This window comes from Budorcas taxicolor, chromosome 6 (genome assembly GCF_023091745.1).
Source record: "Budorcas taxicolor isolate Tak-1 chromosome 6, Takin1.1, whole genome shotgun sequence".
In the NCBI taxonomy this organism is placed as follows: Eukaryota; Metazoa; Chordata; class Mammalia; order Artiodactyla; family Bovidae; genus Budorcas; species Budorcas taxicolor.
The window spans coordinates 11,237,343-11,257,896 of record NC_068915.1 but is presented as its reverse complement, the minus strand read 5'-3'; the positions used below and the strand labels follow the sequence as shown (position 1 = coordinate 11,257,896).

The following is a 20,554-nucleotide window of genomic DNA, read 5'->3' as shown; positions in this document are numbered from 1 at the left end:
TTAAAAAGTATGTCATTCAAAAGAAAGATAATTTATTTAGAATGTTAAAGAATTATGTATGTTAAATCTTGAGTCAGTAGCTCAATAGCCAGTGGGTGAAAATTGGGAAAACCAAGATATTCTTAAAATTAAAAGTTTTCAGATTTATTATAATCTTCTCACAGCCCAGAGTCCCTCTAACTAGTTCACTGTAAGGGATGAATTACATAATTAAAATTTATTTTGTTGTCTATATTATCAGTCTTAGTAAGAAAAATGTACACTGATTGAAATGAACCAGGGGATAAGAGACTAGTTGAACTTGGAATTTGGGGGAATTTTGCTCCCAGCTCTCTGCACATAGGTGAATGATACTGTATGTATTATTTGGGTGGTACATATACAAAACGGAGTATTACTCAGCCATTAAAAAGAATACATTTGAATCAGTTCTAATGATGTGGATGAAACTGGAGCCTATTTTACAGATTGAAGTATGCCAGAAAGAAAAACACCAATACAGTATACTAACACATATATATGGAATTTAGAAAGATGGTAACGATAACCCTGTATGCGAGACAGCAAAAGAGACACAGATGTATAGAACAGTCTTTTGGACTCTGTGGGAGAGGGAGAGGGTGGGATGATTTGGGAGAATGGCACTGAAACATGTATAATATCATATATGAAGTGAATCGCCAGTCCAGGTTTGATGCATGATACTGGATGCTTGGGGCTGGTGCACTGGGATGACCCAGAGGGATGGTACGGGAAGGGAGGAGGGAGGGGGGTTCAGGATGGGGAACACATGTATACCTGTGGCGGATTCATGTTGATGTATGGCAAAACCAATACAATATTGTAAAGTAATTAACCTCCAATTAAAATAAATAAATTTACATTTTTTTAAAAAAGAAAATGCTGAAAATTGGTTACATTAAAAAAAAATCTAGAGATAAGTTGGACTCTTAATTACATGAATTTTACCCGATATGAAAACTATCTCATCTGATTTCTGTAAAAATCTATGGGGAAAAAAAGTTAATCTCTAGTTCACAAAAGAAAAAATTAGAATGCAAACTGGAGGAAATTAACAAAAAAGCTAGAGCTCTAAATACACAGTTGTTATGATTTTAGTGTGCTTAATGGAATGCTCTCAAGCACGAGGTCATCTAAGTAACAGTAAGGTTGAGAAATTAAGCCTCACGCCTAAAAAAGAATCAACAAAAGTATCAGTTTGTGATTTGTATCAACACATGCCCAGAAAAAATCTTAACATTTTTTGAAAAATAGAGCCTTTAGATGCAGTGGGAAAACAAAAGAAAAGCAAACAAAAATCTTAATAAAGTATAAATCCAAAGTTGAATCCTGGAATAAACTATGTAAAAATCATTGGTTCTCTTTTAGATTATACTTGAATTGTTTGCTTAAAACCACAAACAACAAATACACAAAAACAAAGATCTTCCATTTCCTTTGAAGATGTTGAATTATGTCGAGCATAGTTATTTACAGCCTGTAGAAAAATTACTCTGGAGGAAGGATGAATTCATAGGTAATGTTCCAAATTTACTCTGATTTTCTGTTCTGCTCAAATTTTACCCTCATGTATCACTGAAAAGATTAACAAAGATTTAACGTATTTTCATTGATAAATGAGACAAAAATTCAACTAGCATGACAATTTCCAAATGGGAGAGTAACCTACAACTCTAAGACAGGAACAGTATCATTTCTTCTCCAAAAATTAATTTTTGGATGACATGGCTGAGAAATAGGTTTTAATTTAGAGAATTTGTGGTGTTTAAAGAGGTAAATTTTAGATTACATTTCTTCTGTTAAATAGGCATTAAAAACATAATCTTCTGCATTAGTATATGCACTTGCATAAATAAAAGTCCATGCTTTAAATGATTGATATATACTACATAAAAGGCACAAGTGCCTCACTCTACCTGTAAACACATATTACTATTTTCATTCCAGTCTTACCAATAAAGTATTTTTTTTTCGTTCTGGGGATAGCAAAAAAATATATATAAATACTACATCATTGTCAAAATGGAAATACCTAGATTAATAGTATGGTAAGATTTTTACCCATGGAAAGATGGCCTTACACACAGTAGTTAATATTATGTAAAGTATGCACTTTCACATTCATTTATCCCCCAAATCTCTGATAGATGGTGTTGGAACCAGAATGCAAAATTCACGGAGAATGGAATGTTGGCCAGATAAAATACTATTATGAGCTAATTGCAGATGGTATCCTCTTACAAGATCAAAACAGACCAAGCATGTGGGAGGTTACAACTTTAAAACTTGGGCAAGTCAAGGACATTCCTAAAGAGGATTAACAGAGGAAAATGTATTCTATTTATTTTATAAATAGAATAAATAATAACTGCTCAAAATAAGAATATAAGATTACACTGATAAATTCACAACAAATGCAAAATTGTTTTCAAATTAGCAAGGGAAAATGTACACCCTTAATTCTGATATTGGTTTACTACCAGCCTCATTTACATATATCACAGTTTTTTTTTTTTCTTAAGATTTCAACTTGTTACTTGCATATAATCAGGGTTCTCAGTAAAACATAGTTTCCAAAATGTTATGGTTAACAGAGGAACTGGGTTGTGTCATGATTCCCACACTGCAAGCTGGGTAGTGCCATAAAAGCCCACATTATTTCCCAAAAGCTCACATAGGAATTATGCTAGTAATCGCCAATGCATGCATATATAATAGTTTTCATTTTTATGAAAAAGATAGAAGGAGATTTATTCACACGGTCCTCTATTGACAATCACAAGTGCATTAAAGGGATAAAAGGTGGGGAGTTTGCTTTTCTGTTTCATAGTAAAAGTCAGTGTCTTGTGAGTCTTAGTTCTCTTCTCCAGTGCTATCTCACTTTTTGAAGCTCCTGTCTCAGCCATGACGGTAGAGGCTGCCCCAGTCTGTGTAACAGTTTGGACAATTCCACATTATGATCTCTGTAGTAATTAGAGAGGAAGGTTCTAGACTGAAAGCAAAAAGAAGACAAAGGGGGTTATTATTTCATTAAATGAGATTGTGCAAATTTATTAACAAATTCTACAGCAATGGGACTGCATATAAAACAGGCATTTCTTTCTATTTTCCCATGGATGCCGTTTATTTTCACCTTTAGGAAAGATTTGACAGAAGAGTTGCAAAATAAAAATGAGTCCAGGAATAACTTATATATCTTAGTTTTCCTAGAGCATTTGGAGAAATAGCTTTTTTGAATTTTTTAAACTGAAGTATAATTTGACTTACAGTATTATATCAGTTTTGGGTATACAACATTGAGTCAATATTTTTATACATTAAATACCATCTGTCAGCGAGGAGGGCATGGCGTCCCACTCAATATAAAGCACTTTTTTATTGAGGGATTGATGAAGAGGTTGATGAGAGGCATGTAATACTAAAGAACAATGAGGTAAATAGGGACCAGATGAGGCACAGAATCTACAGAAAAGAAACACCTTTGTTTATGAAATTGGTCACTTTATGTAAAATTGGGTCACAGCATTAAGATAATCAGTCAACATAATCATAAAAGCTGAATTTCATTATTAAAGAAATAACTTGCCATGTTATAAAATGCTTTCTATATTTATTTAGGACAAAAACAGATTTTTTGAAAAACCATTAAGTTTTCTACTTCACAGATATTATAAGGTCTTATTATAAAGGTCATTATAGTGATCTTTCCTGGGATTCTTATGTTCCTAACCAAGCTGGAGTGATTGGCAATTTTTAGATGAAGGGCTGAAAGAAGGATTATAAAATATATCTGTGGTTTTAGTTTATTTTATTCCAAGAAGACAAAAAAATGTTAATGGGTTTTTTCTTTGAATGTCACTTATCTCATATTAGAATCATTGAACATAGTTCTGTGTCTTTTTTATAAAATAATAGAGGTGAATGTTTTTCCTGTGAAATATAGGCAGCAGTTTCCATTTGGTCAAACTTACACCATCTCTGGTAGGCTGCAGTCCATGGGGTCACTAAGAGTTGGACACGACTGAGCAACTTCACTTTCACTTTTCACTTTCATGCATTGGAGAAGGAAATGGCAACCCACTCCAGTGTTCTTGCCTGGAGAATCCCAGGGATGGGGGAGCCCGCTGAGTTGCCATCTATGGGGTCGCACAGAGTCGGACATGCCTGAAGCGACTTAGCAGCAGCAGCAGCATACCATCTCTCTTAAACCCCTCCCAATATTTTAGCACAAAGTAGTTTCCTTCTTTCTAAAATTCCCTTAGCAACTTGTATACTGTGGAAATGAATTCAAGATAACTACTTTTTTTCTTGTCCATTCACTAGGGTTTTCACTACATTTCTTCCCTTCAAGTGGATTGTGAACACTTCAAATTCTGGATAAGATGTTTATAGAAGTAGTGGAGTCGTTACACTGATTTCTTGGTTGATCAATGTGATTTTTGAAGCCTTTTTGAAATTATTGGGTTCAAAGGTATAATTTGAGAACCTTCTGGTTCTTCTGTTTCCTTAGCAACACTTAATCACTTCCATCCTCCTTATGCCCACACTGTCTTAGGAGAGATAACTCATTATATCTGCTCAGTTGATTGGTAACTAGTTTCCCAATCCTTCTGTCTCCTCATACCATAACTTTTACTGATAGATTTTTCTCCCCTGCCTTTTTGCAGTTTGATATTGTTTTATATATTTTTTTTTATAAACAAGTGACCATAACTAATTTACTCTCCTATAATAAATCTAGGCTCATAATAACTGTTTTATCCTGTAACCTATTTGCGACATTTTGAATTATAATAAGAAATATATAGTTGGTCATTGACTCCATTTCTGGCACAAGGCTCACTTGGAATTTCCTAAGTGAGATAATGATAAAGGTATACTTTGTTTTGTTAATGAGGTGGCTTTTTGTTTTTGTTGTTAAGTCATCCAGTTATGTCCAACTCTTTGTGACCAAATGGACTGCAGCATGCCAGGCTTCCACGTCCCTCACCATCTCCTGAAGTTTGTCCAAGTTCATGTTTATTGCGTCAGTGATGCCATCAAGCCATCTCATCCTCTGACACCCTCTTTTCCTTCTGTCCTCAATCTTTCCCAGCATCAGGGACTTTTCCAATCAGTTGGCTGTTTGTGTCAGATGACAAAATACTGGAGTTTCAGCTTCAGCATCAGTCCTTCCAAGGAGTATTCAGGGCTGATTTCCCTTAAGATTGACTGGTTTGATCTTGGTGTCCAAGGGACTTTCAGGAGTCTTTTCCAGCATCACAGTTTGAAGGCATTAATTCTTTGGCGCTGTGCCTTCTTTATGCCTCCAGCTCTCACAACCATGCCTCACCACTGGGAAGACCATAGCCTTTGGACTATGGACCTTTGTCAGCAGAGTAATGTTTCTGCTTTTCAACACACTGCCTAGGTTTGTTATAGCTTTCCTGCCAAGAAGCAAATATCTTCTGATTTCATGGGTGCAGTCACCATCTGTGTTAATTTTAGAGCCCAAGAAGAGGAAATCTGTCATTACTTCCACCATTTCTCCCTCTATCTGCCATAAAGTAAAGGTGCCGAACGCAATGATGTTAGTTTTTTTTTTTTAATATTTAGTTTTAAATTGGCTCTTTAACTCTCCTCTTTCACCCTCAAGAGGCTCTTTAGTTCCTTTTCATTTTCTACCATTAGAGTGGTATCATCTGGGTATCTGAGGTGGTTGCTATTTTTCTGAGGGACCTGACACTCTTTCTTTGTAGACAGTGTCAGTATTGTGTTGAGTTGTGGAGACCCAGCTGGTATCTGAGCCTTGCTTGGTGATATGGAAAAACTTCCCCACCACATGTTGTAATTGTTCATCAAAACAGTTTACTCTCCATGGCTCAACTCAGTACCATTCATGGTATCAGTTCAGCTCAGTTCAGTCACTCAGTTGTGTCCGACTCCCTGTGACCCCATGAATCGCAGCACGCCAGGCCTCCCTGTCCATCACCAACTCCCGGAGTTCACTCAAACTCACGTCCATCATCGAGTTGGTGATGCCATCCAGCCATCTCATCCTCTGTCATCCCCTTCTCCTCCTGCTCCCAATCCCTCCCAGCATCAGGGTCTTTTCCAATGAGTCAACTCTTCTCATGAGGTGGCCAGAGTATTGGAGTTTCAGCTTTAGCATCAGTCCTTCCAATGAACACCCAGGACTGATCTCCTTTAGAATGGACTGGGTGGATCTCCTTGCAGTCCAAGGGACTCTCAAAAGTCTTCTCCAACACCACAGTTCAAAAGCATCAATTCTTTGGCTCTCAGCTTTTTTCACAGTCCAACTCTCACATCCATATATGACCACTGGAAAAACCATAGCCTTGACTAGACAGACCTTTGTTGGCAAAGTAATGTCTCTGCTTTTGAATATGCTATCTAGAATGGTCATAACTTTCCTTCCAAGAAGTAAGCGTCTTTTAATTTCATGGCTGCAATCATCATCTGCAGTGATTTTGGAGCCCCCCAAAATAAAGTTTCCACTGTTTCCCCATCTATTTCCCATGAAGTGATGGGACCTGATGCCATGATCTTAGTTTTCTGAATGTTGAGCTTTAAAGCCAACTTTTTCACTCTCTTCTTTCACTTTCATCAAGAAGCTTTTTAGTTTCTCGTCATTTTCTGCCATAAGGGTGGTGTCATCTGCATATCTGAAGTTATTGATATTTCTCCCGGCAATCTTGATTCCAGCTTGTGTTTCTTCCAGTCCAGCGTTTCTCATGATGTACTCTGCATAGAAGTTAAATAAGCAGGGTGACAATATACAGCCTTGACATACTCCTTTTCCTATTTGGAACCAGTCTGTTGTTCCATGTCCAGTTCTAACTGTTGCCTCTGAACATGCATATAGGTTTCTCAAGAGGCAGGTCAGGTGGTCTGGTATTCTTGTCTCTTTCAGAATTTTCCACAGTTTATTGTGATCCATACAGTCAAAGGCTTTGGCATAGTCAATAAGGCAGAAATAGATGTTTTTCTGGAACTCTCTTGCTTTTCCCATGATCCAGCAGATGTTGACAATCTGATCTCTGTTTCCTCTGCGTTTTCTAAAACCAGCTTGAACATCAGGAAGTTCACAGTTCACGTATTGCTGAAACCTGGCTTGGAGAATTTTGAGCATTACTGTATTAGTGTGTGAGACGAGTGTAATTGTGTGGTAGTTGGAGCATCTTTGGCATTGCCTTTCTTTGGGATTGGAATGAAAACTGACCTTTTCCAGTCCTGTGGCCATTGCTGAGTTTTCCAAATTTGCTGACATATTTAGTGCAGTACTTTCATGCATCATCTTTTAGGATTTGAAATAGCTCAACTGGAATTCCATCACCTCCACTAGCTTTGTTCATAGTGATGCTTTCTAAGGCCCACTTGACTTCACATTCCAGGATGTCTAGCTCTAGGTGAGTGATCACACCACCATGATTATCTGGGTCATGAAGATCTTTTTGGTACAGTTCTTCTGTGTATTCTTGCCACCTCTTCTTAATATCTTCTGCTTCTGTTAGGTACATACCATGCATGGTATAGGCACTTGATATACATATTCAGTATTTAACAATAAACTTATATATTTTATACAAAATCATTGTTTACTAGATTACTTGTTTGAGCCCTTTACACATTTGGAAAGAAGTTACTATTCAGTATTTATATTTGAATTGCGTCCCATCAGCATATAATTTCCATGAATATCTACTAATCATCTCTATCTGTTGGTCTGTCTCTCTTCTAAATATATAAAATTATTGATAGCAAAGAAAGTCAAGAAAATGGAATCAAATTTATTGTCTCCTAATTTTGAAGCAGTTGTATATACAGGGTTCTACTGTAACAGGAAAGGATTAATTCTGTCTCCATGTTGGAACTGTTTCTTTGACTTGTTTTCCATTGCTTTTGTCATCATAGTCATACATTAATGGTCTGCCTCAGAGAATCCTGCCCCTCTGCCTGACTGTTAAATTAAAGTGCCTTTGTTCAGAACTCTGTCTGCCTGTAGATGGCAGGAAGAAGTTAACACATCTCTCTGCCTGAGGCTTGCCATTCTGGTAAATGTTTGCAAGATTAATGGCCTTTTCCGTTGTTTCCTCACCTTGTCCTATCTCTGATCCATAAAAGAACCTGGCATCCAGACCCGGATAAGATGGCTATTTTGAGATGTTAGTCTGCCATCTTCTCTGTCAGCCAGCTTTCGGAATAAAGTCATACTTCTCATCCCAACACCTCCTCGCTCAGATTCATTGGCCTATTGTGCTGCAAGCAAAGCATGCTTGGACTCAACACTACCAGAGAATTTCAGAGATAAGGAAAATATTACCTCTGGATCCATGGGTGGATACTTTCGACCTTTGCTTTTTCCAAGGCATTTGGTCTTTCCTCCTTCCAATAGTTGACACCAAAAGCCCTTTTGGGGATCAAAACTGCAAAAGATCAAAGATATAAATGAAAATAAAGATATAATGATTATAAATTATATACAGAATTTTAAGAGAATCTCACCAATTGTACAATGGAAATGCACTTTCATATACTCATGCTTTGATTTAATTTAATTCAATTCTATGAATATTAATTGAATCAATTTGAGAGAATTTAATTGAAATTAACTATATGTTATATATTTTTGAATATTTCTAATGTAATGAAAAAGGACATATGGATATTTAGTCTTTTCTTATGATGAAATTATTAGGTTTTTATATTTTATCTATTCATCTGTAAAAGATCAAGGATGAATCAACAAAACTGCAATCATATATACAGGACTTTATATTATTTATTTTTTTATTTATATGATTTTCCTGTCAAAATATAATAGCAAATTTCTTGAAATCATTTAATAATATGTATTAAGGTGACAATATAATGTAAACATATTTATTTGAATGCAAACATGAATTTCAAAGCTTCTAAGAAAAATACTAATTTTTTTAAACAGTTCAAGACGTTTACACTTTTCAAGGATGAAATTAAAAGGCTAACGATATAGTTCAGTATATTTTTCCAGAGAAAATAAGGCATGGGTTATACAAATGGTGAGTGGAACATTAGACAACTCTTCATTTCTTTTGTTGAAGGTGAATGATTCTATTGGATCATTCAGATCTCAATACTCATAAAAAAAAAATTCTAACATTGTTTTACGACCTTGGCCGCACAAAGTTACCAAAGAAAGAATGTGTAATCTAATTATTTGTTTAAACTCAGATATGTAAGAATTTTTGTTTAAGACTAACAAGATAGGAAAAAGGAAAGAATAAACCAAATAGGAAGGGAAATTTTAGATTTACTGCTATGGGAATTTCTGCATGCATAAAACATCGAAAAGGTTTGCATTTTTGTTGCTCAGCAGATGTTTTAGAAGGATGAAGCATAATTGACTAGGATGTAAAGTTAATTAGTTGCAGACTATTTTGTTGCCCTGGGCCCATTTCTATAATACCAATGCACCTGCAATTTGCTTCTGCACATATGTGAACTCATTTAGGGGGAGAGGGAAATTTTCTTCACAGTTCCCTGCCCAATCTATTATTAGAGACCTGATCCTCACAGTCCAGGTTGTCCTAGTACATGTCATCAATTAAAATTAAATACATCACTGGTTACATGGATAAAAGGAAGACAGAGTCATTTCCAACCTGGACATTTCCAATCTGTGTCTTGCCTATCATAGGCCTTTTTTGGTTTTATTAATTTCCCAAGAGGAAGAACAATTTGGCATGCCGTGCAAAATGAAATGGGGGAGGCAGTATAACGGTGCCCCTAAACAGCATCTTCTGTCTCAGGATGAGAATGTTTAACTGCATTAAGGTAAAATACAGCTTTGGCAACCAAGTTAAGATATTTATACACACTGAGAGCATCTCTTCTGCTCTCGGGTGTGCAGAGGTCTCAGGACGGGCTCCCGTCTCTCTCACTCTCCAAACAGTTGTTATGAATCAGAGCTTAATATGATCTGAGGAAGGAGAGCCATCCAGACTATTGAAAGTCATTCTTTTAGATAGGGTTGTTAAAACCTTGAATCCACATTATTTTACTGTGCTGGTATCATTTATTGCATTGACAATGTTATAAACACAGAGTCTAACAAAGGGCATTTATTCTTGCTAAGTTATATCAATTTCTTGTTTTATGGTTTGGTTTAGCAGGCATGAAATTGTGAAATTAAGATGCAAAGGCTTTCTCAAATAACTGTTAGATAACTTTGAGGACATGAAATGGTTGCCACAAGATTTCTTTTATTACACTGAACATCACTGTAGTTATTAATTTTTGTGATGTGTGAGACATATTAAAAACCATATATTCTGTACTTGTTTGTAATCTCTTTAAAAGTATGATTTTATAGGTTTATTGAACCGTAAGAAACTATTTGTAGTAAACAGGCTAAAACCATTCCCTGAACTACTGCAGGGAGTAAGGAGAGGCCATGCTGACACCAATGACTCTTCATTTAAGTGTATTAGAGGACGCTCTGTCTACTTAATCAACAGGGGCCATGCGTGTGTTGTTATTTCCATATGTAGGTAAAAACTTCATTAGGTGTGTTTTAGTGGATAAGGAAAAACCCAATCTTATTACTGCTTTTCCTGCCCCTCCATTACCCTTTCTAACTGTCTTATTGCTGATTCTAATCTGGTGTGAACTGGGAAATTATATAATCAGGCTTGTAAAATTTTGTCTAAAACATAATAGGCTTTATATCAGGCCTTGTGAAGGAGTCAAGTACATGACTCCTTCAAAATGTATATTTTGACAGCTTGGAGGTTTTGTTTTTGTTTGTTATTTTGCCTCTTTCCTTTTTTTGTTCCATTTTTAAGTACCCAAAGTATATGATTTTATTTCCCAAGCTGACTGCAACCATAACCCTTCCCCACCTTGGCCCTTGCCCCTCCCCAGCAAGAGGAGGAGGCTCCTTTCCGTCCCCGTGGATTTGGACTGGCTCTAGTGACTTGCTTGCAATCAACAGAATATGGTGTAAGTGATGCTGCGTGACTTGCAAGGCTAGGTCAGAGAAGGCCTTGAACCGTGTTCCCTCCACATCTCATTCCCTGTCAGAACACACAGTCACTACCAGGAGGTGCGACTGGTAAAGAACCTGCCTGCCAATGCAAGGGATTTAAGAGACTGAGATTCGATCCCAGGGGATCTAAGATCCCTTGGAGGAGGGCATGGCTACCCACTCCGGTATTCTTGCCTGGAGAATCCCATGGACAGAGGGGCCTGGTGGGCTACAGTCCATGAGGTTCCAAAAAGTTGATCATGACTGAAGTGACTTAGGATGCTCACTGCAAGAAAGCCACCCAGAGAGATCTCCTCCCATTGAGCTCAGCTTTGAGCCATCCCGTCTAAGAGCCAAAGATGTGAGTGAAGAGGCCTCCAGAAAACTCCAGTCTCCAGCCATTCAAGTCATACCTAGATATTCATGTCTTCCCAGATACGGTCCCAGGTATTTTGAGCAGAGACAAGTTGTCTTGGCTATGTCCTGTCTAAATTCCCAGCCCACAGGATCCACAAACATAATAAAATGGCTACAGTTACATGCTGGTAGGTTTTGGGAGGTTTACTGTACAATAATAGGCCACTGCAATGTTATACATGATTATATTTTGTCATACACAATGTAATAAATACAGAGTAAAACATGAATGTATCCCTTTCCCAGTTCTGCCTGAAATACTACTCATTTTCATAGGGCTAACTGTAGCCATCAACATTTTATTTCTAATGTGCAAATTACTTGGGGATAAAGATCATCTGTTTCACCTCTGTAACCTCCATTCCTAGGACACTTTCTGCACAGAGTAGGCATGTAAGACATTTACATAAACTTGTGTTGGGAAAGAGCTCACAAAAACGGAAATTTGTGATATATAAAATGGCTAAAATGTGTTCTATAGGCATATTTTTATGCCAATAAAATATCCTGGTATTCGAAAGGGATGTACTACATGAATAATGAGGACATTCCTTTGACTGCTTTTTAAATTCATAGCTAGTATTAATGATGCTATATACACACCTACCAGTGATAATTTATGATGGCAAATAATGGAAATGAAATCAAGCATGAGAATAGACTCACGTTAGTGCTTCAGAGTAATTATAATGAAGTGTAACTCCCAGAAACTTCTGGACTTCATCCATCACAGTAGCTGGGTCAGATCTTAGCTGCTGTCCATCAATAATTAGCAACTGTAGAGTCAAAAACAGTCACTCTATGAAGAACAAAACTATATTAGGTAGACTGATCTGCCTCCCTTGACCTGGTAGGATGTTAATCAATTAAATCAGTGTGAATAGAAAGGAAATACGCACTCTTTAGCATACATATGCATATTTACTATTCTGATGTCCTTCCAAATAAAACAACAAAGTTTGCCAAACGCATTATTCATAACCCTTAACTAACGTGATTGTAAATCAGAAATAGACATTGACACTTTCTTGATTCAGTAGTGCAGTAGAAACACGATTTTCCATCTGTTCTGTAATCGGGTAATTATCCAAACTATGAAATCCCATGAGTTAATTTTAGAGTGAAGGACTTAGAAATAATGGGCATACAGATGAAAATTACCCATCTATTCTCCTTACAAACCATGGCAGAGAACTCAGGTTTTGGTTGTGAGCCGAACTGGAATGAAGAAGATAAAGGATGTGGACACCTTCCTCAAATCCTTATTTCCTGTTCTATCCCAGGTTCTTAGAGCTTTTACAGTACTTTCTATTTTGACAGTCTTATCCATGACCTTCTTTTCTCATAAGAGTTCCACGCGATCGGTGATGCATGGGTATATGCACATGGTGTTCAATAGATGTTCCATTTAACTGGTGATTCTGGTATTGGTTACTGCCTATGAAGCACGTGAAGCCTCCTGTGTGAGGACAAGATCCTAAGAACGTGTTTCATAGTCACTTAACATTGTAGTACTACTGCTGCCTTTAGAAATGTAAAAATCCACATTTCTTCCTTAGGTCTGATCATCTCTGATGATAAATTGCTGTCTGTGGCAATGTTAATTTATATTTTCTGTTTGTCAGTGCAACACTATCATGATACCATAAACAGAAGAAATTCATTTCAAGACATTACCTGAGAAGTAGCATAGTAAGTGAGCCATCTTTCTATGTGGACTGCATACCAGCCAGGTATTAGACATCTCCTCTGCAAAGTTTTCAGGTCAGATGAGGCCCAATGTCCTGTTGTGATAACTTCATAGAAATTAAACCTCAGGGCAGCTGGATCTTCATGTGATCTTTGGTGCTTTAACAAGAAAGTCAATCGTAAAATCAATCTTTATGCCTGCAAACGTATGTGTGCCTGTATGTGTTTGATGTGTGGATGAGTGTGTGTCTTTTATTCCAGAAAGGTAATGAAAAATGATTGCTTGATTTTAGAATGATAAACAAGGTGAAAAGTACATGCTGTATTGAAACCTAGGCATTGGCATATGGCTTCTATAGAGTATAAGCCTTCTATACATATCAAGTGGCATTCACATAAGCCTGTAGCTGTCTTCTCATATAAAATATTTAGGTGCAAGACAAGAGACAGAGTACAAGGATTTTCTCCATGGATCTGATTAGAAGTGAAAAGATGTCAGGGACCAGGTGAATCAAACCTGATGAAAAGAGACTTCAACTGGCGGGGGTTGGCTGCCACATTACTGTGCTCTTGTTTCGTTACAGCCGCTCCGGCAAGTTCTGACAATTCCCCAATATCCCTGTGTGGCAGGTGCCATGTGTACAGAGAAGGCAGGTGTCTATAACACTTGTTTAGGTGTCACATTCATGTTGATGTTGCCCAAGGCACTTTGCTTTTTCCCTCCCAAGGGCTTCTACCTAACTCTGCTAATTCCTAAATATGAATTCACTAGGCTGCTTTTTAGTATCAAATCCTCTGAGTCCTTCACATCCAACCATCATTGGTCAAGTTCAAAAGCCCAACACAAGTCAATATAATGTCATAAGCATTTATCAAGATCCTTGCCAGAACAAAGAACTACAATAGATTATAGAGATAAAAAGATTTAGGTAAGACAAAACGCTATCTTCAAAGAAATAAAAACCTTATATGGAAAGCAACAAATCAACAGATTGTGATAAAGTCGTATGTATGATAGAGGTATAAGTTTTTTGCTGTGATAGCCAGACCAATAAGTGATCAATTCTGAATGAAATGTGAAGGTATTTTTTAATGATTCAAGCTTTTGAGCTAAAATGTAGCGAGAAAGATTTTGATAAGCAGAAAAAAAATAAATGTGGAAACTGAAGAACTTTAAATCTGAGTGAAGATGCATGAGGTGTGTGGGAATGGGCAAATTGCTTTTGCAAGATATCTCAAAGTGAACTTAAAGAAAATTTACTACAGGATAAGTTTGGAAGTATATTGCAGCCTGATAGAACTATGTAATAGTAGAAGAAGGCAATGGCAACCCACTCCAGTACTCTTGCCTGGCAAATCCCATGGACGGAGGAGCCTGGTAGGCTGCAGTCCATGGGATTGCTAGGAGTCTGACACGACTGAGCGACTCCACTTTCAGTTTTCACTCTCATGCATTGGAGAAGGAAATGGCACCCCACTCCAGTACTCTTGCTTGGAAAATCCCATGGACAGTGGAGCCTAGAAGTCCATGGGGTCGCTGAGGGTTGGACATGAATGATCGACTTCTTTTTCACTTTTCACTTCGATGCATTGGGAAGAAAATGGCAACCCACTCCAGTGTTCTTGCCTGGAGTATCCCAGGGACAGGGTAGCCTGGTGGGCTGCCGTCTATGGGGTCTCACAGAGTTGGACACGACTGAAGTGTCTCAGCAGCAGCAGCAGCAGGCCCTATATTGGAGAAGGAAATGGCACCCCACTCCAGTACTCTTGCCTGGAAAATCTCATGGATGGAAGAGCCTGGTAGGCTGCAATACATGGGGTGGCACAGAGTTGGACATGACTGAGGGACTTCACTTTCACTTTCCTGCATTGGAGAAGGAAATGGCAACCCACTCCAGTGTTCTTGCCTGGAGAATCCCAGAGACGGGAGAGCCTGGTGGGCTGCCATCTATGAGGTCGCACAGAGTCGGACATGACTGAAGTGACTTAGCAGCAGCAGCAGCAGCAGGCCCTATATAACCAACCTAGATAGCGTATTCAAAAGCAGAGACATTACTTTGCCAACAAACATCCGTCTAGTCAAGACTATGGTTTTCCCAGTGGTCATGTATAGATGTGAGAGTTGGACTGTGAGGAAGGCTGAGTGCCGAAGAATTGATGCATTTGAACTGTGGTGTTGGAGAAGACTCTTGAGAGTCCCTTGGACTGCAAGGAGATCCAACCAGTCCATTCTGCAGGAGATCAACCCTGGGATTTCTTTGGAAGGGATGATGCTAAAGCTGAAACTCCAGTACTTTGGCCACCTCATGAGAAGAGTTGACTCATTGGAAAAGACCCTGATGCTGGGAGGGATTGGGGGCAGGAGGAGAAGGGGACGACAGAAGATGAGATGGCTGGATGGCATCACTGACTCAATGGATGTGATTTTGAGTACACTCTGGGAATTGGTGATGGACAGGGAGGCCTGGCGTGCTGCAATTCATGGGGTCGCAAACAGTCGGACACGACTGAGCAACTGAACTGAACTGAGCTGAGGCCCAATATATGTTAGAAATAAAAACTACTAAGAAAGTAAAGATGATTAAGTGATGGGTGGTTAAAGAGTAACTAGTGAGTGGTAGTGGAGAAGGAAATGGCAACCCACTGCAGTGTTCTTGCCTGGAGAATCCCAGGGACAGAGGAGCCTGGTGGGCTGCCCTCTATGGGGTCTCACAGAGTCGGACACGACTGAAGTGACTTAGCAGCAGCAGCAGCAGCAATGAGTGGTAGATGAGTAGAAATAAAACTTTAGAACCTCTCTCATAATTGTATATTTATTGACCTTCTCTGTAAATGCTACATATATAGAGACTACATAATATATTTACTTAATATAAGATGTAGAAACAACATAACTTGAATAAATATAAATATACTCTGTGCATTATTAATAAAGTAATGCTAACATTTTTACTTCACACTGTGATAATATGGAATTGTACTTATTCTGCTTTATATTGACTTACACCAGTCTAGCATCAACTTTTTTTTATATTCATGCAACGAAAAAGATTAGCATAAAAATATGACCAGAAGTCACAAAAGAACTGGAAAAAAAGCACTGCAGGTCCTCTGTGAGGCCCATTATAAAAATGTGGAGTAGAAATTATAGTGGCAGGTGACATTCGTAGGAGTTTCTGAATTATACCTGTCAAGCTTCAGATTTATGGTACTTACTGAAGAGAGGGGACTGGCTAAGTAATAGGTTGCATTATTTTGAAACGTACAGTGGTCTGGGAAACCTACTCTTAGCAATATAGCAGTAAAAAGTATTATCAGAAAAAATTATTCCTTTCAAATGTGCATGTTCAAAGAATTTACTTGAAAAAAAAGGCATAGTTTCTCTCTTTTTTAAAAATGGTTGAATCCATGTGGAAAAAAAAAAGATTCGTATAAATCTGCTCTGAGTAGTGATTGTGCTTTCTGCCAGGAAAATGTGCAATAATTTGCCCCATGTATTCTACATTCAAAATGTTTCATTAAGGCTTACTATCTCAGTATTTTTGGCACAATTAAAAAAAATTATCTTGCTTTGCAACATGAATTTTGATAAAGTGAGAAAGACACATTTTTGTATCTTGAGGAAGTCACTGACTCATGGACTCTACTAATAATTTCTGGATTTTGTTCCCAAGACAAGTGTTCCACTTTAGTCCCCAACCTCTTGCAATCTCAGTTTGCAGAACCATATTTTTCTGTCCATTGCTATTTATTCTCAGCAACATATGTTTATTGAAGAAGTTTCGAAAAGCCAAGAGAAAAAAGGAAAAATAAAAGTTACATGTTATTTAAAAATGTTATTAAATGTTTTCTTTTAATCTTCTTTATTTTGGCATTAATTTATGTATACCTTCATATTGATTGTTTTTAGTACATATAGATGGTTATCACCATACACTCAACAGCATCAACTTTAATTAGGTGTTCATTGCAGTAAGCAATTTTATATTTCTCTGGTCAAGCTTATCTCATTCCTGTACCAAGAATTCACACCCTCTCTTTTTGCTCCTCAAACTACTGCCTCTCAAATTATCCCTCTCTTTTTCCTAGGTTAATTCATTCTCAGCTTTCTAAAATAAAAGAGACAATCATAGTCACTTTAATGTCTCTATCCCAGACCTCCAAATTTACCAGCATGTACATTTATATACTTTTCCTCCCTTAAGTTTCAGTGCAGGGGTTCTTAATAGAAACCCACTGACTGATAGAATTCAGAGGACCTTAGAACTTGGATCTGTAAAAAAAAAAAAAAAAAAAAGAAAAGATGCCTCTTTATTTTCAGTAACTTTTAAATAAAATTTAGTAGTTATTGTACCTGTGATTTTACCACCAATAATCAATTCTTTTATATCACATTATAGGTCTTTCAGTTCTATCAAAAGTTGTTTATGCTCATCATTGCTTCAAACAGTAGCATTATCCCCAACATTAGATCTTGCCATTTAATGATGTTATTTTAAAAGTAACATATTTGATAATTATACTTCTATATACTTTTTTCCTTTGTAATATTATATAGTTTAAAGCTTTGAAAATATGTTTCTGAAATGGGGCACATAGACTCATCTCACAGCCAGAATGGACCCAGCACAAGGAAAGTGAGACTCTGTAAAGGGAGTGCTGCCTCCCATCCAAGCTGATTCCTGCCCTTGTGGCTCAGTTGGTAAAGAACCTGCCTTCAGGCTTACTTCACTCTGTATGATTGGCTCCAGTTTCATCCATCTCACACATATATATGGAATTTAGAAAGATGGTAAGATAATCCTGTATGCGAGACAGCAAAAGAGACACAGACGTATAGAATAGTCTTTTGGACTCTGTGGGAAAGGGAGAGGGTGGAATGATTTGGGAGAATGGCATTGAAACATGTATAATATCATATAAGAAATGAATCACCAGTCTAGGTTCGATGCAGGATACAGGATGCTTGGGGCTGGTGCACTGGGATGACCCAGAGGGATGGTACGGGGAGGGAGGAGGGACGGGGGGTTCAGGATTGGGAACACGTGTACACCCATGGAGGATTCATGTTGATGTATGGCAAAACCAATACAATATCATAAAGTAAAAGAAAGAAATAAAAGAACCTGCTTTCAGTGTAGACCTGGGTCCGATCCCTGGGTTGGGAAGATCCCCTGGAGAAGGGAAAGGCTACCCACTCCAGTATTCTGGCCTGGAGAATTGCATGGACTGTAGAGTCCATGAGGCCGCAAAGAGTTGGACATGACTGAGAGACTTTCACTTCACTTCACTTCTCTTCACCCTTGTGATATGGAAGTTCTGATCTTTCCAGGGTTGATTTCCCATTTTCCCCTGGGGGGCCTTTAACAGCCCTCTTCCTTTGAGAGTTTCTCATTATTATTCAAATCACCACCACAGAAAACACCTTCCTTGACCCATCCAGACTGCTGTGCATGGATTCTTGTTTGTTAAAGGTTTTGCTTCTTCCCCTGTCTTTGGACTGAGTGAAAATAATTCAGGCCTTATTTTGCCTGATTGTCTGATTTCTTAGCAGCTGTTTGATCCCTCATTTGGTTGTGCTCTTTTCCTGGTATTTGGTGTCATGACACCACTGGACTTTTTCTTCGACTCCTCTGGCTGCCTCATTCTGTTCTATACTTTTCTCCTCTAAACATTTTCCTTAGATGATTTCACCATGTTTTATGGCATTTGTCCTCTCAGTCGCAAATTTCTGACTCCTGCTCAGACCTCTCCCCAGAGCGCCAGCGACCTCTACTATTGCTTTTGACATGACAGTGGTTCCGTAAGCTCCTGATCTCCATGTCACATCTTTAGCCTTCCCCATCCCCACACAATGCCTGTATCCTTTTTCAGTACTTTTTCATGGGAATATATGGTTATCATCTAGTTGCCCAGACTGGAAATTCGAGTTATTCTTGACACTCTTTTATAACCAGGTTCTATTGATTTTAATCTCTAAAGATTTCTTGATACTTTATGCCTCACCTAGTTTCTACTTCCTATTTTTGTCCTCGTTACTGCCATTTCTCAGCAGGTCTATTGCTACAGCCTCTAATTGATTTCTCTGAGTGGTCATTTCTTCCACTCCAATCCATTCTTCAAAGATCAGATAGTATCATGTTTTCTAAAAGAAATTCTGGTAGTTACACACTGGCTTAACACTTTTAAACAGCTTTTGATCATTCAGGGCTTCCCTGATAGCTCAGTTGGTAAAGAATCCATCTCAATGCAGGAGACCCCGGTTGGATTCTTGGGTTGGGAAATTCTGCTGAAGAAGGGATAGGCTACACACTCCAGTATTCTTGGGCTTCCTTCGTGCCTCAGTTGGTAAAGAATCCGCCTGCAATGTGAAAGACCTGGGTTCAATCCCTGGTTTGGGAAGATCCCCTGGAGAAGGGAAAGGCTATCCACTCCAGTATTTTGGCCTGGAGAATTCCATGGACCTGTATAGTCCATGGGGTTGGAAAGAGTTGGACATGGCTGAGTGACTTTCACTTTCACCCCACTTCGATTGCTCAAGGAATGGTGGCCACTTGGTCTTCCACTTGGCTTCCAGCTCCCATGTGCCTCTCAGGCTCATCTCCTGCAGATCTCCTCCTTGGCTTTGCTCTCTAATCACATGGACCTTTTTTTTAGTTCTTTAGCTATGCGTGGTTCTTTGTATCCAGTGGACTACACATAGTCTCCCTCTCATCCAGTCTCCCTCTGCCTCACTCAGTTAATACCTACTTGTCCTTCAGTATTAAGTCTAAAGTTTATTTCTCCAGAGTGCTCTTATAGCACCTTCCATGCTTCCTCACAGTGCTTTCAAAATTTCTAATTAGATATATATTTATTGGATCAATATCTGTTAGGACTTCCCTGTAACTCAGATGGTTAAGAATCTGCCTGCATTGCAGGAGACCTGGGTTCGATCCCTGGGTTGAGAAGATCCTCTGGAGAAGGGAATGGCAACCCACTCCACTATTCTTGCCTGGAGTATCCCATGGACAGAGGAGCCTGGCAGGTTACAGTCTGTGGGGTCACAAGTGTCAGACAGGACTGATCGACTAAAACTACTATTCACATATTAGAATGAACACAATGTCTTAATTATCATTCTATGGATTTAAACCAGCGTTAAATGCTGAAGAAGACTCCATTTTGGTGTGACACAATTCTATAGGTGAGGTAAGGTAAGGTGAAGTCGCTCAGTTGTGCCTGACTCTTTGAGACCCCATGGACCGTAGCCTACCAGGCTCCTGCCTCCATGGGATTCTCCAGGCAAGAGTACTGGAATGGGTTGCCATTTCCTTCTCCAGGGGATCTTCCCAACTCAGGGATCGAACCCGGGTCTACCACATTCCAGGCAGACGCTTTAACCTCTGAGTCACCAGGGAATTGTTGGATATTTACTTT

The 20,554-nt window shown here is 38.4% G+C and overlaps 1 protein-coding gene across 1 annotated transcript in view; it reads right to left on the bottom strand.

The window, feature by feature from the left end:
* Nucleotides 1–2,893: 2,893 nt before the first annotated feature.
* The window catches only part of LOC128049737 (bifunctional heparan sulfate N-deacetylase/N-sulfotransferase 4), a 281,519-nt gene continuing 263,858 nt past the window's right edge, over nucleotides 2,894–20,554 (bottom strand). Inside the window, exons 10-13 of the mRNA XM_052642048.1 lie at nucleotides 13,124–13,294; nucleotides 12,113–12,222; nucleotides 8,345–8,447; nucleotides 2,894–3,013 (exon numbers count right to left, since the gene is read on the bottom strand). Coding sequence (XP_052498008.1) covers nucleotides 2,894–3,013; nucleotides 8,345–8,447; nucleotides 12,113–12,222; nucleotides 13,124–13,294 — 504 coding nt within the window. The remainder of the gene's footprint in view (nucleotides 3,014–8,344; nucleotides 8,448–12,112; nucleotides 12,223–13,123; nucleotides 13,295–20,554) is intronic.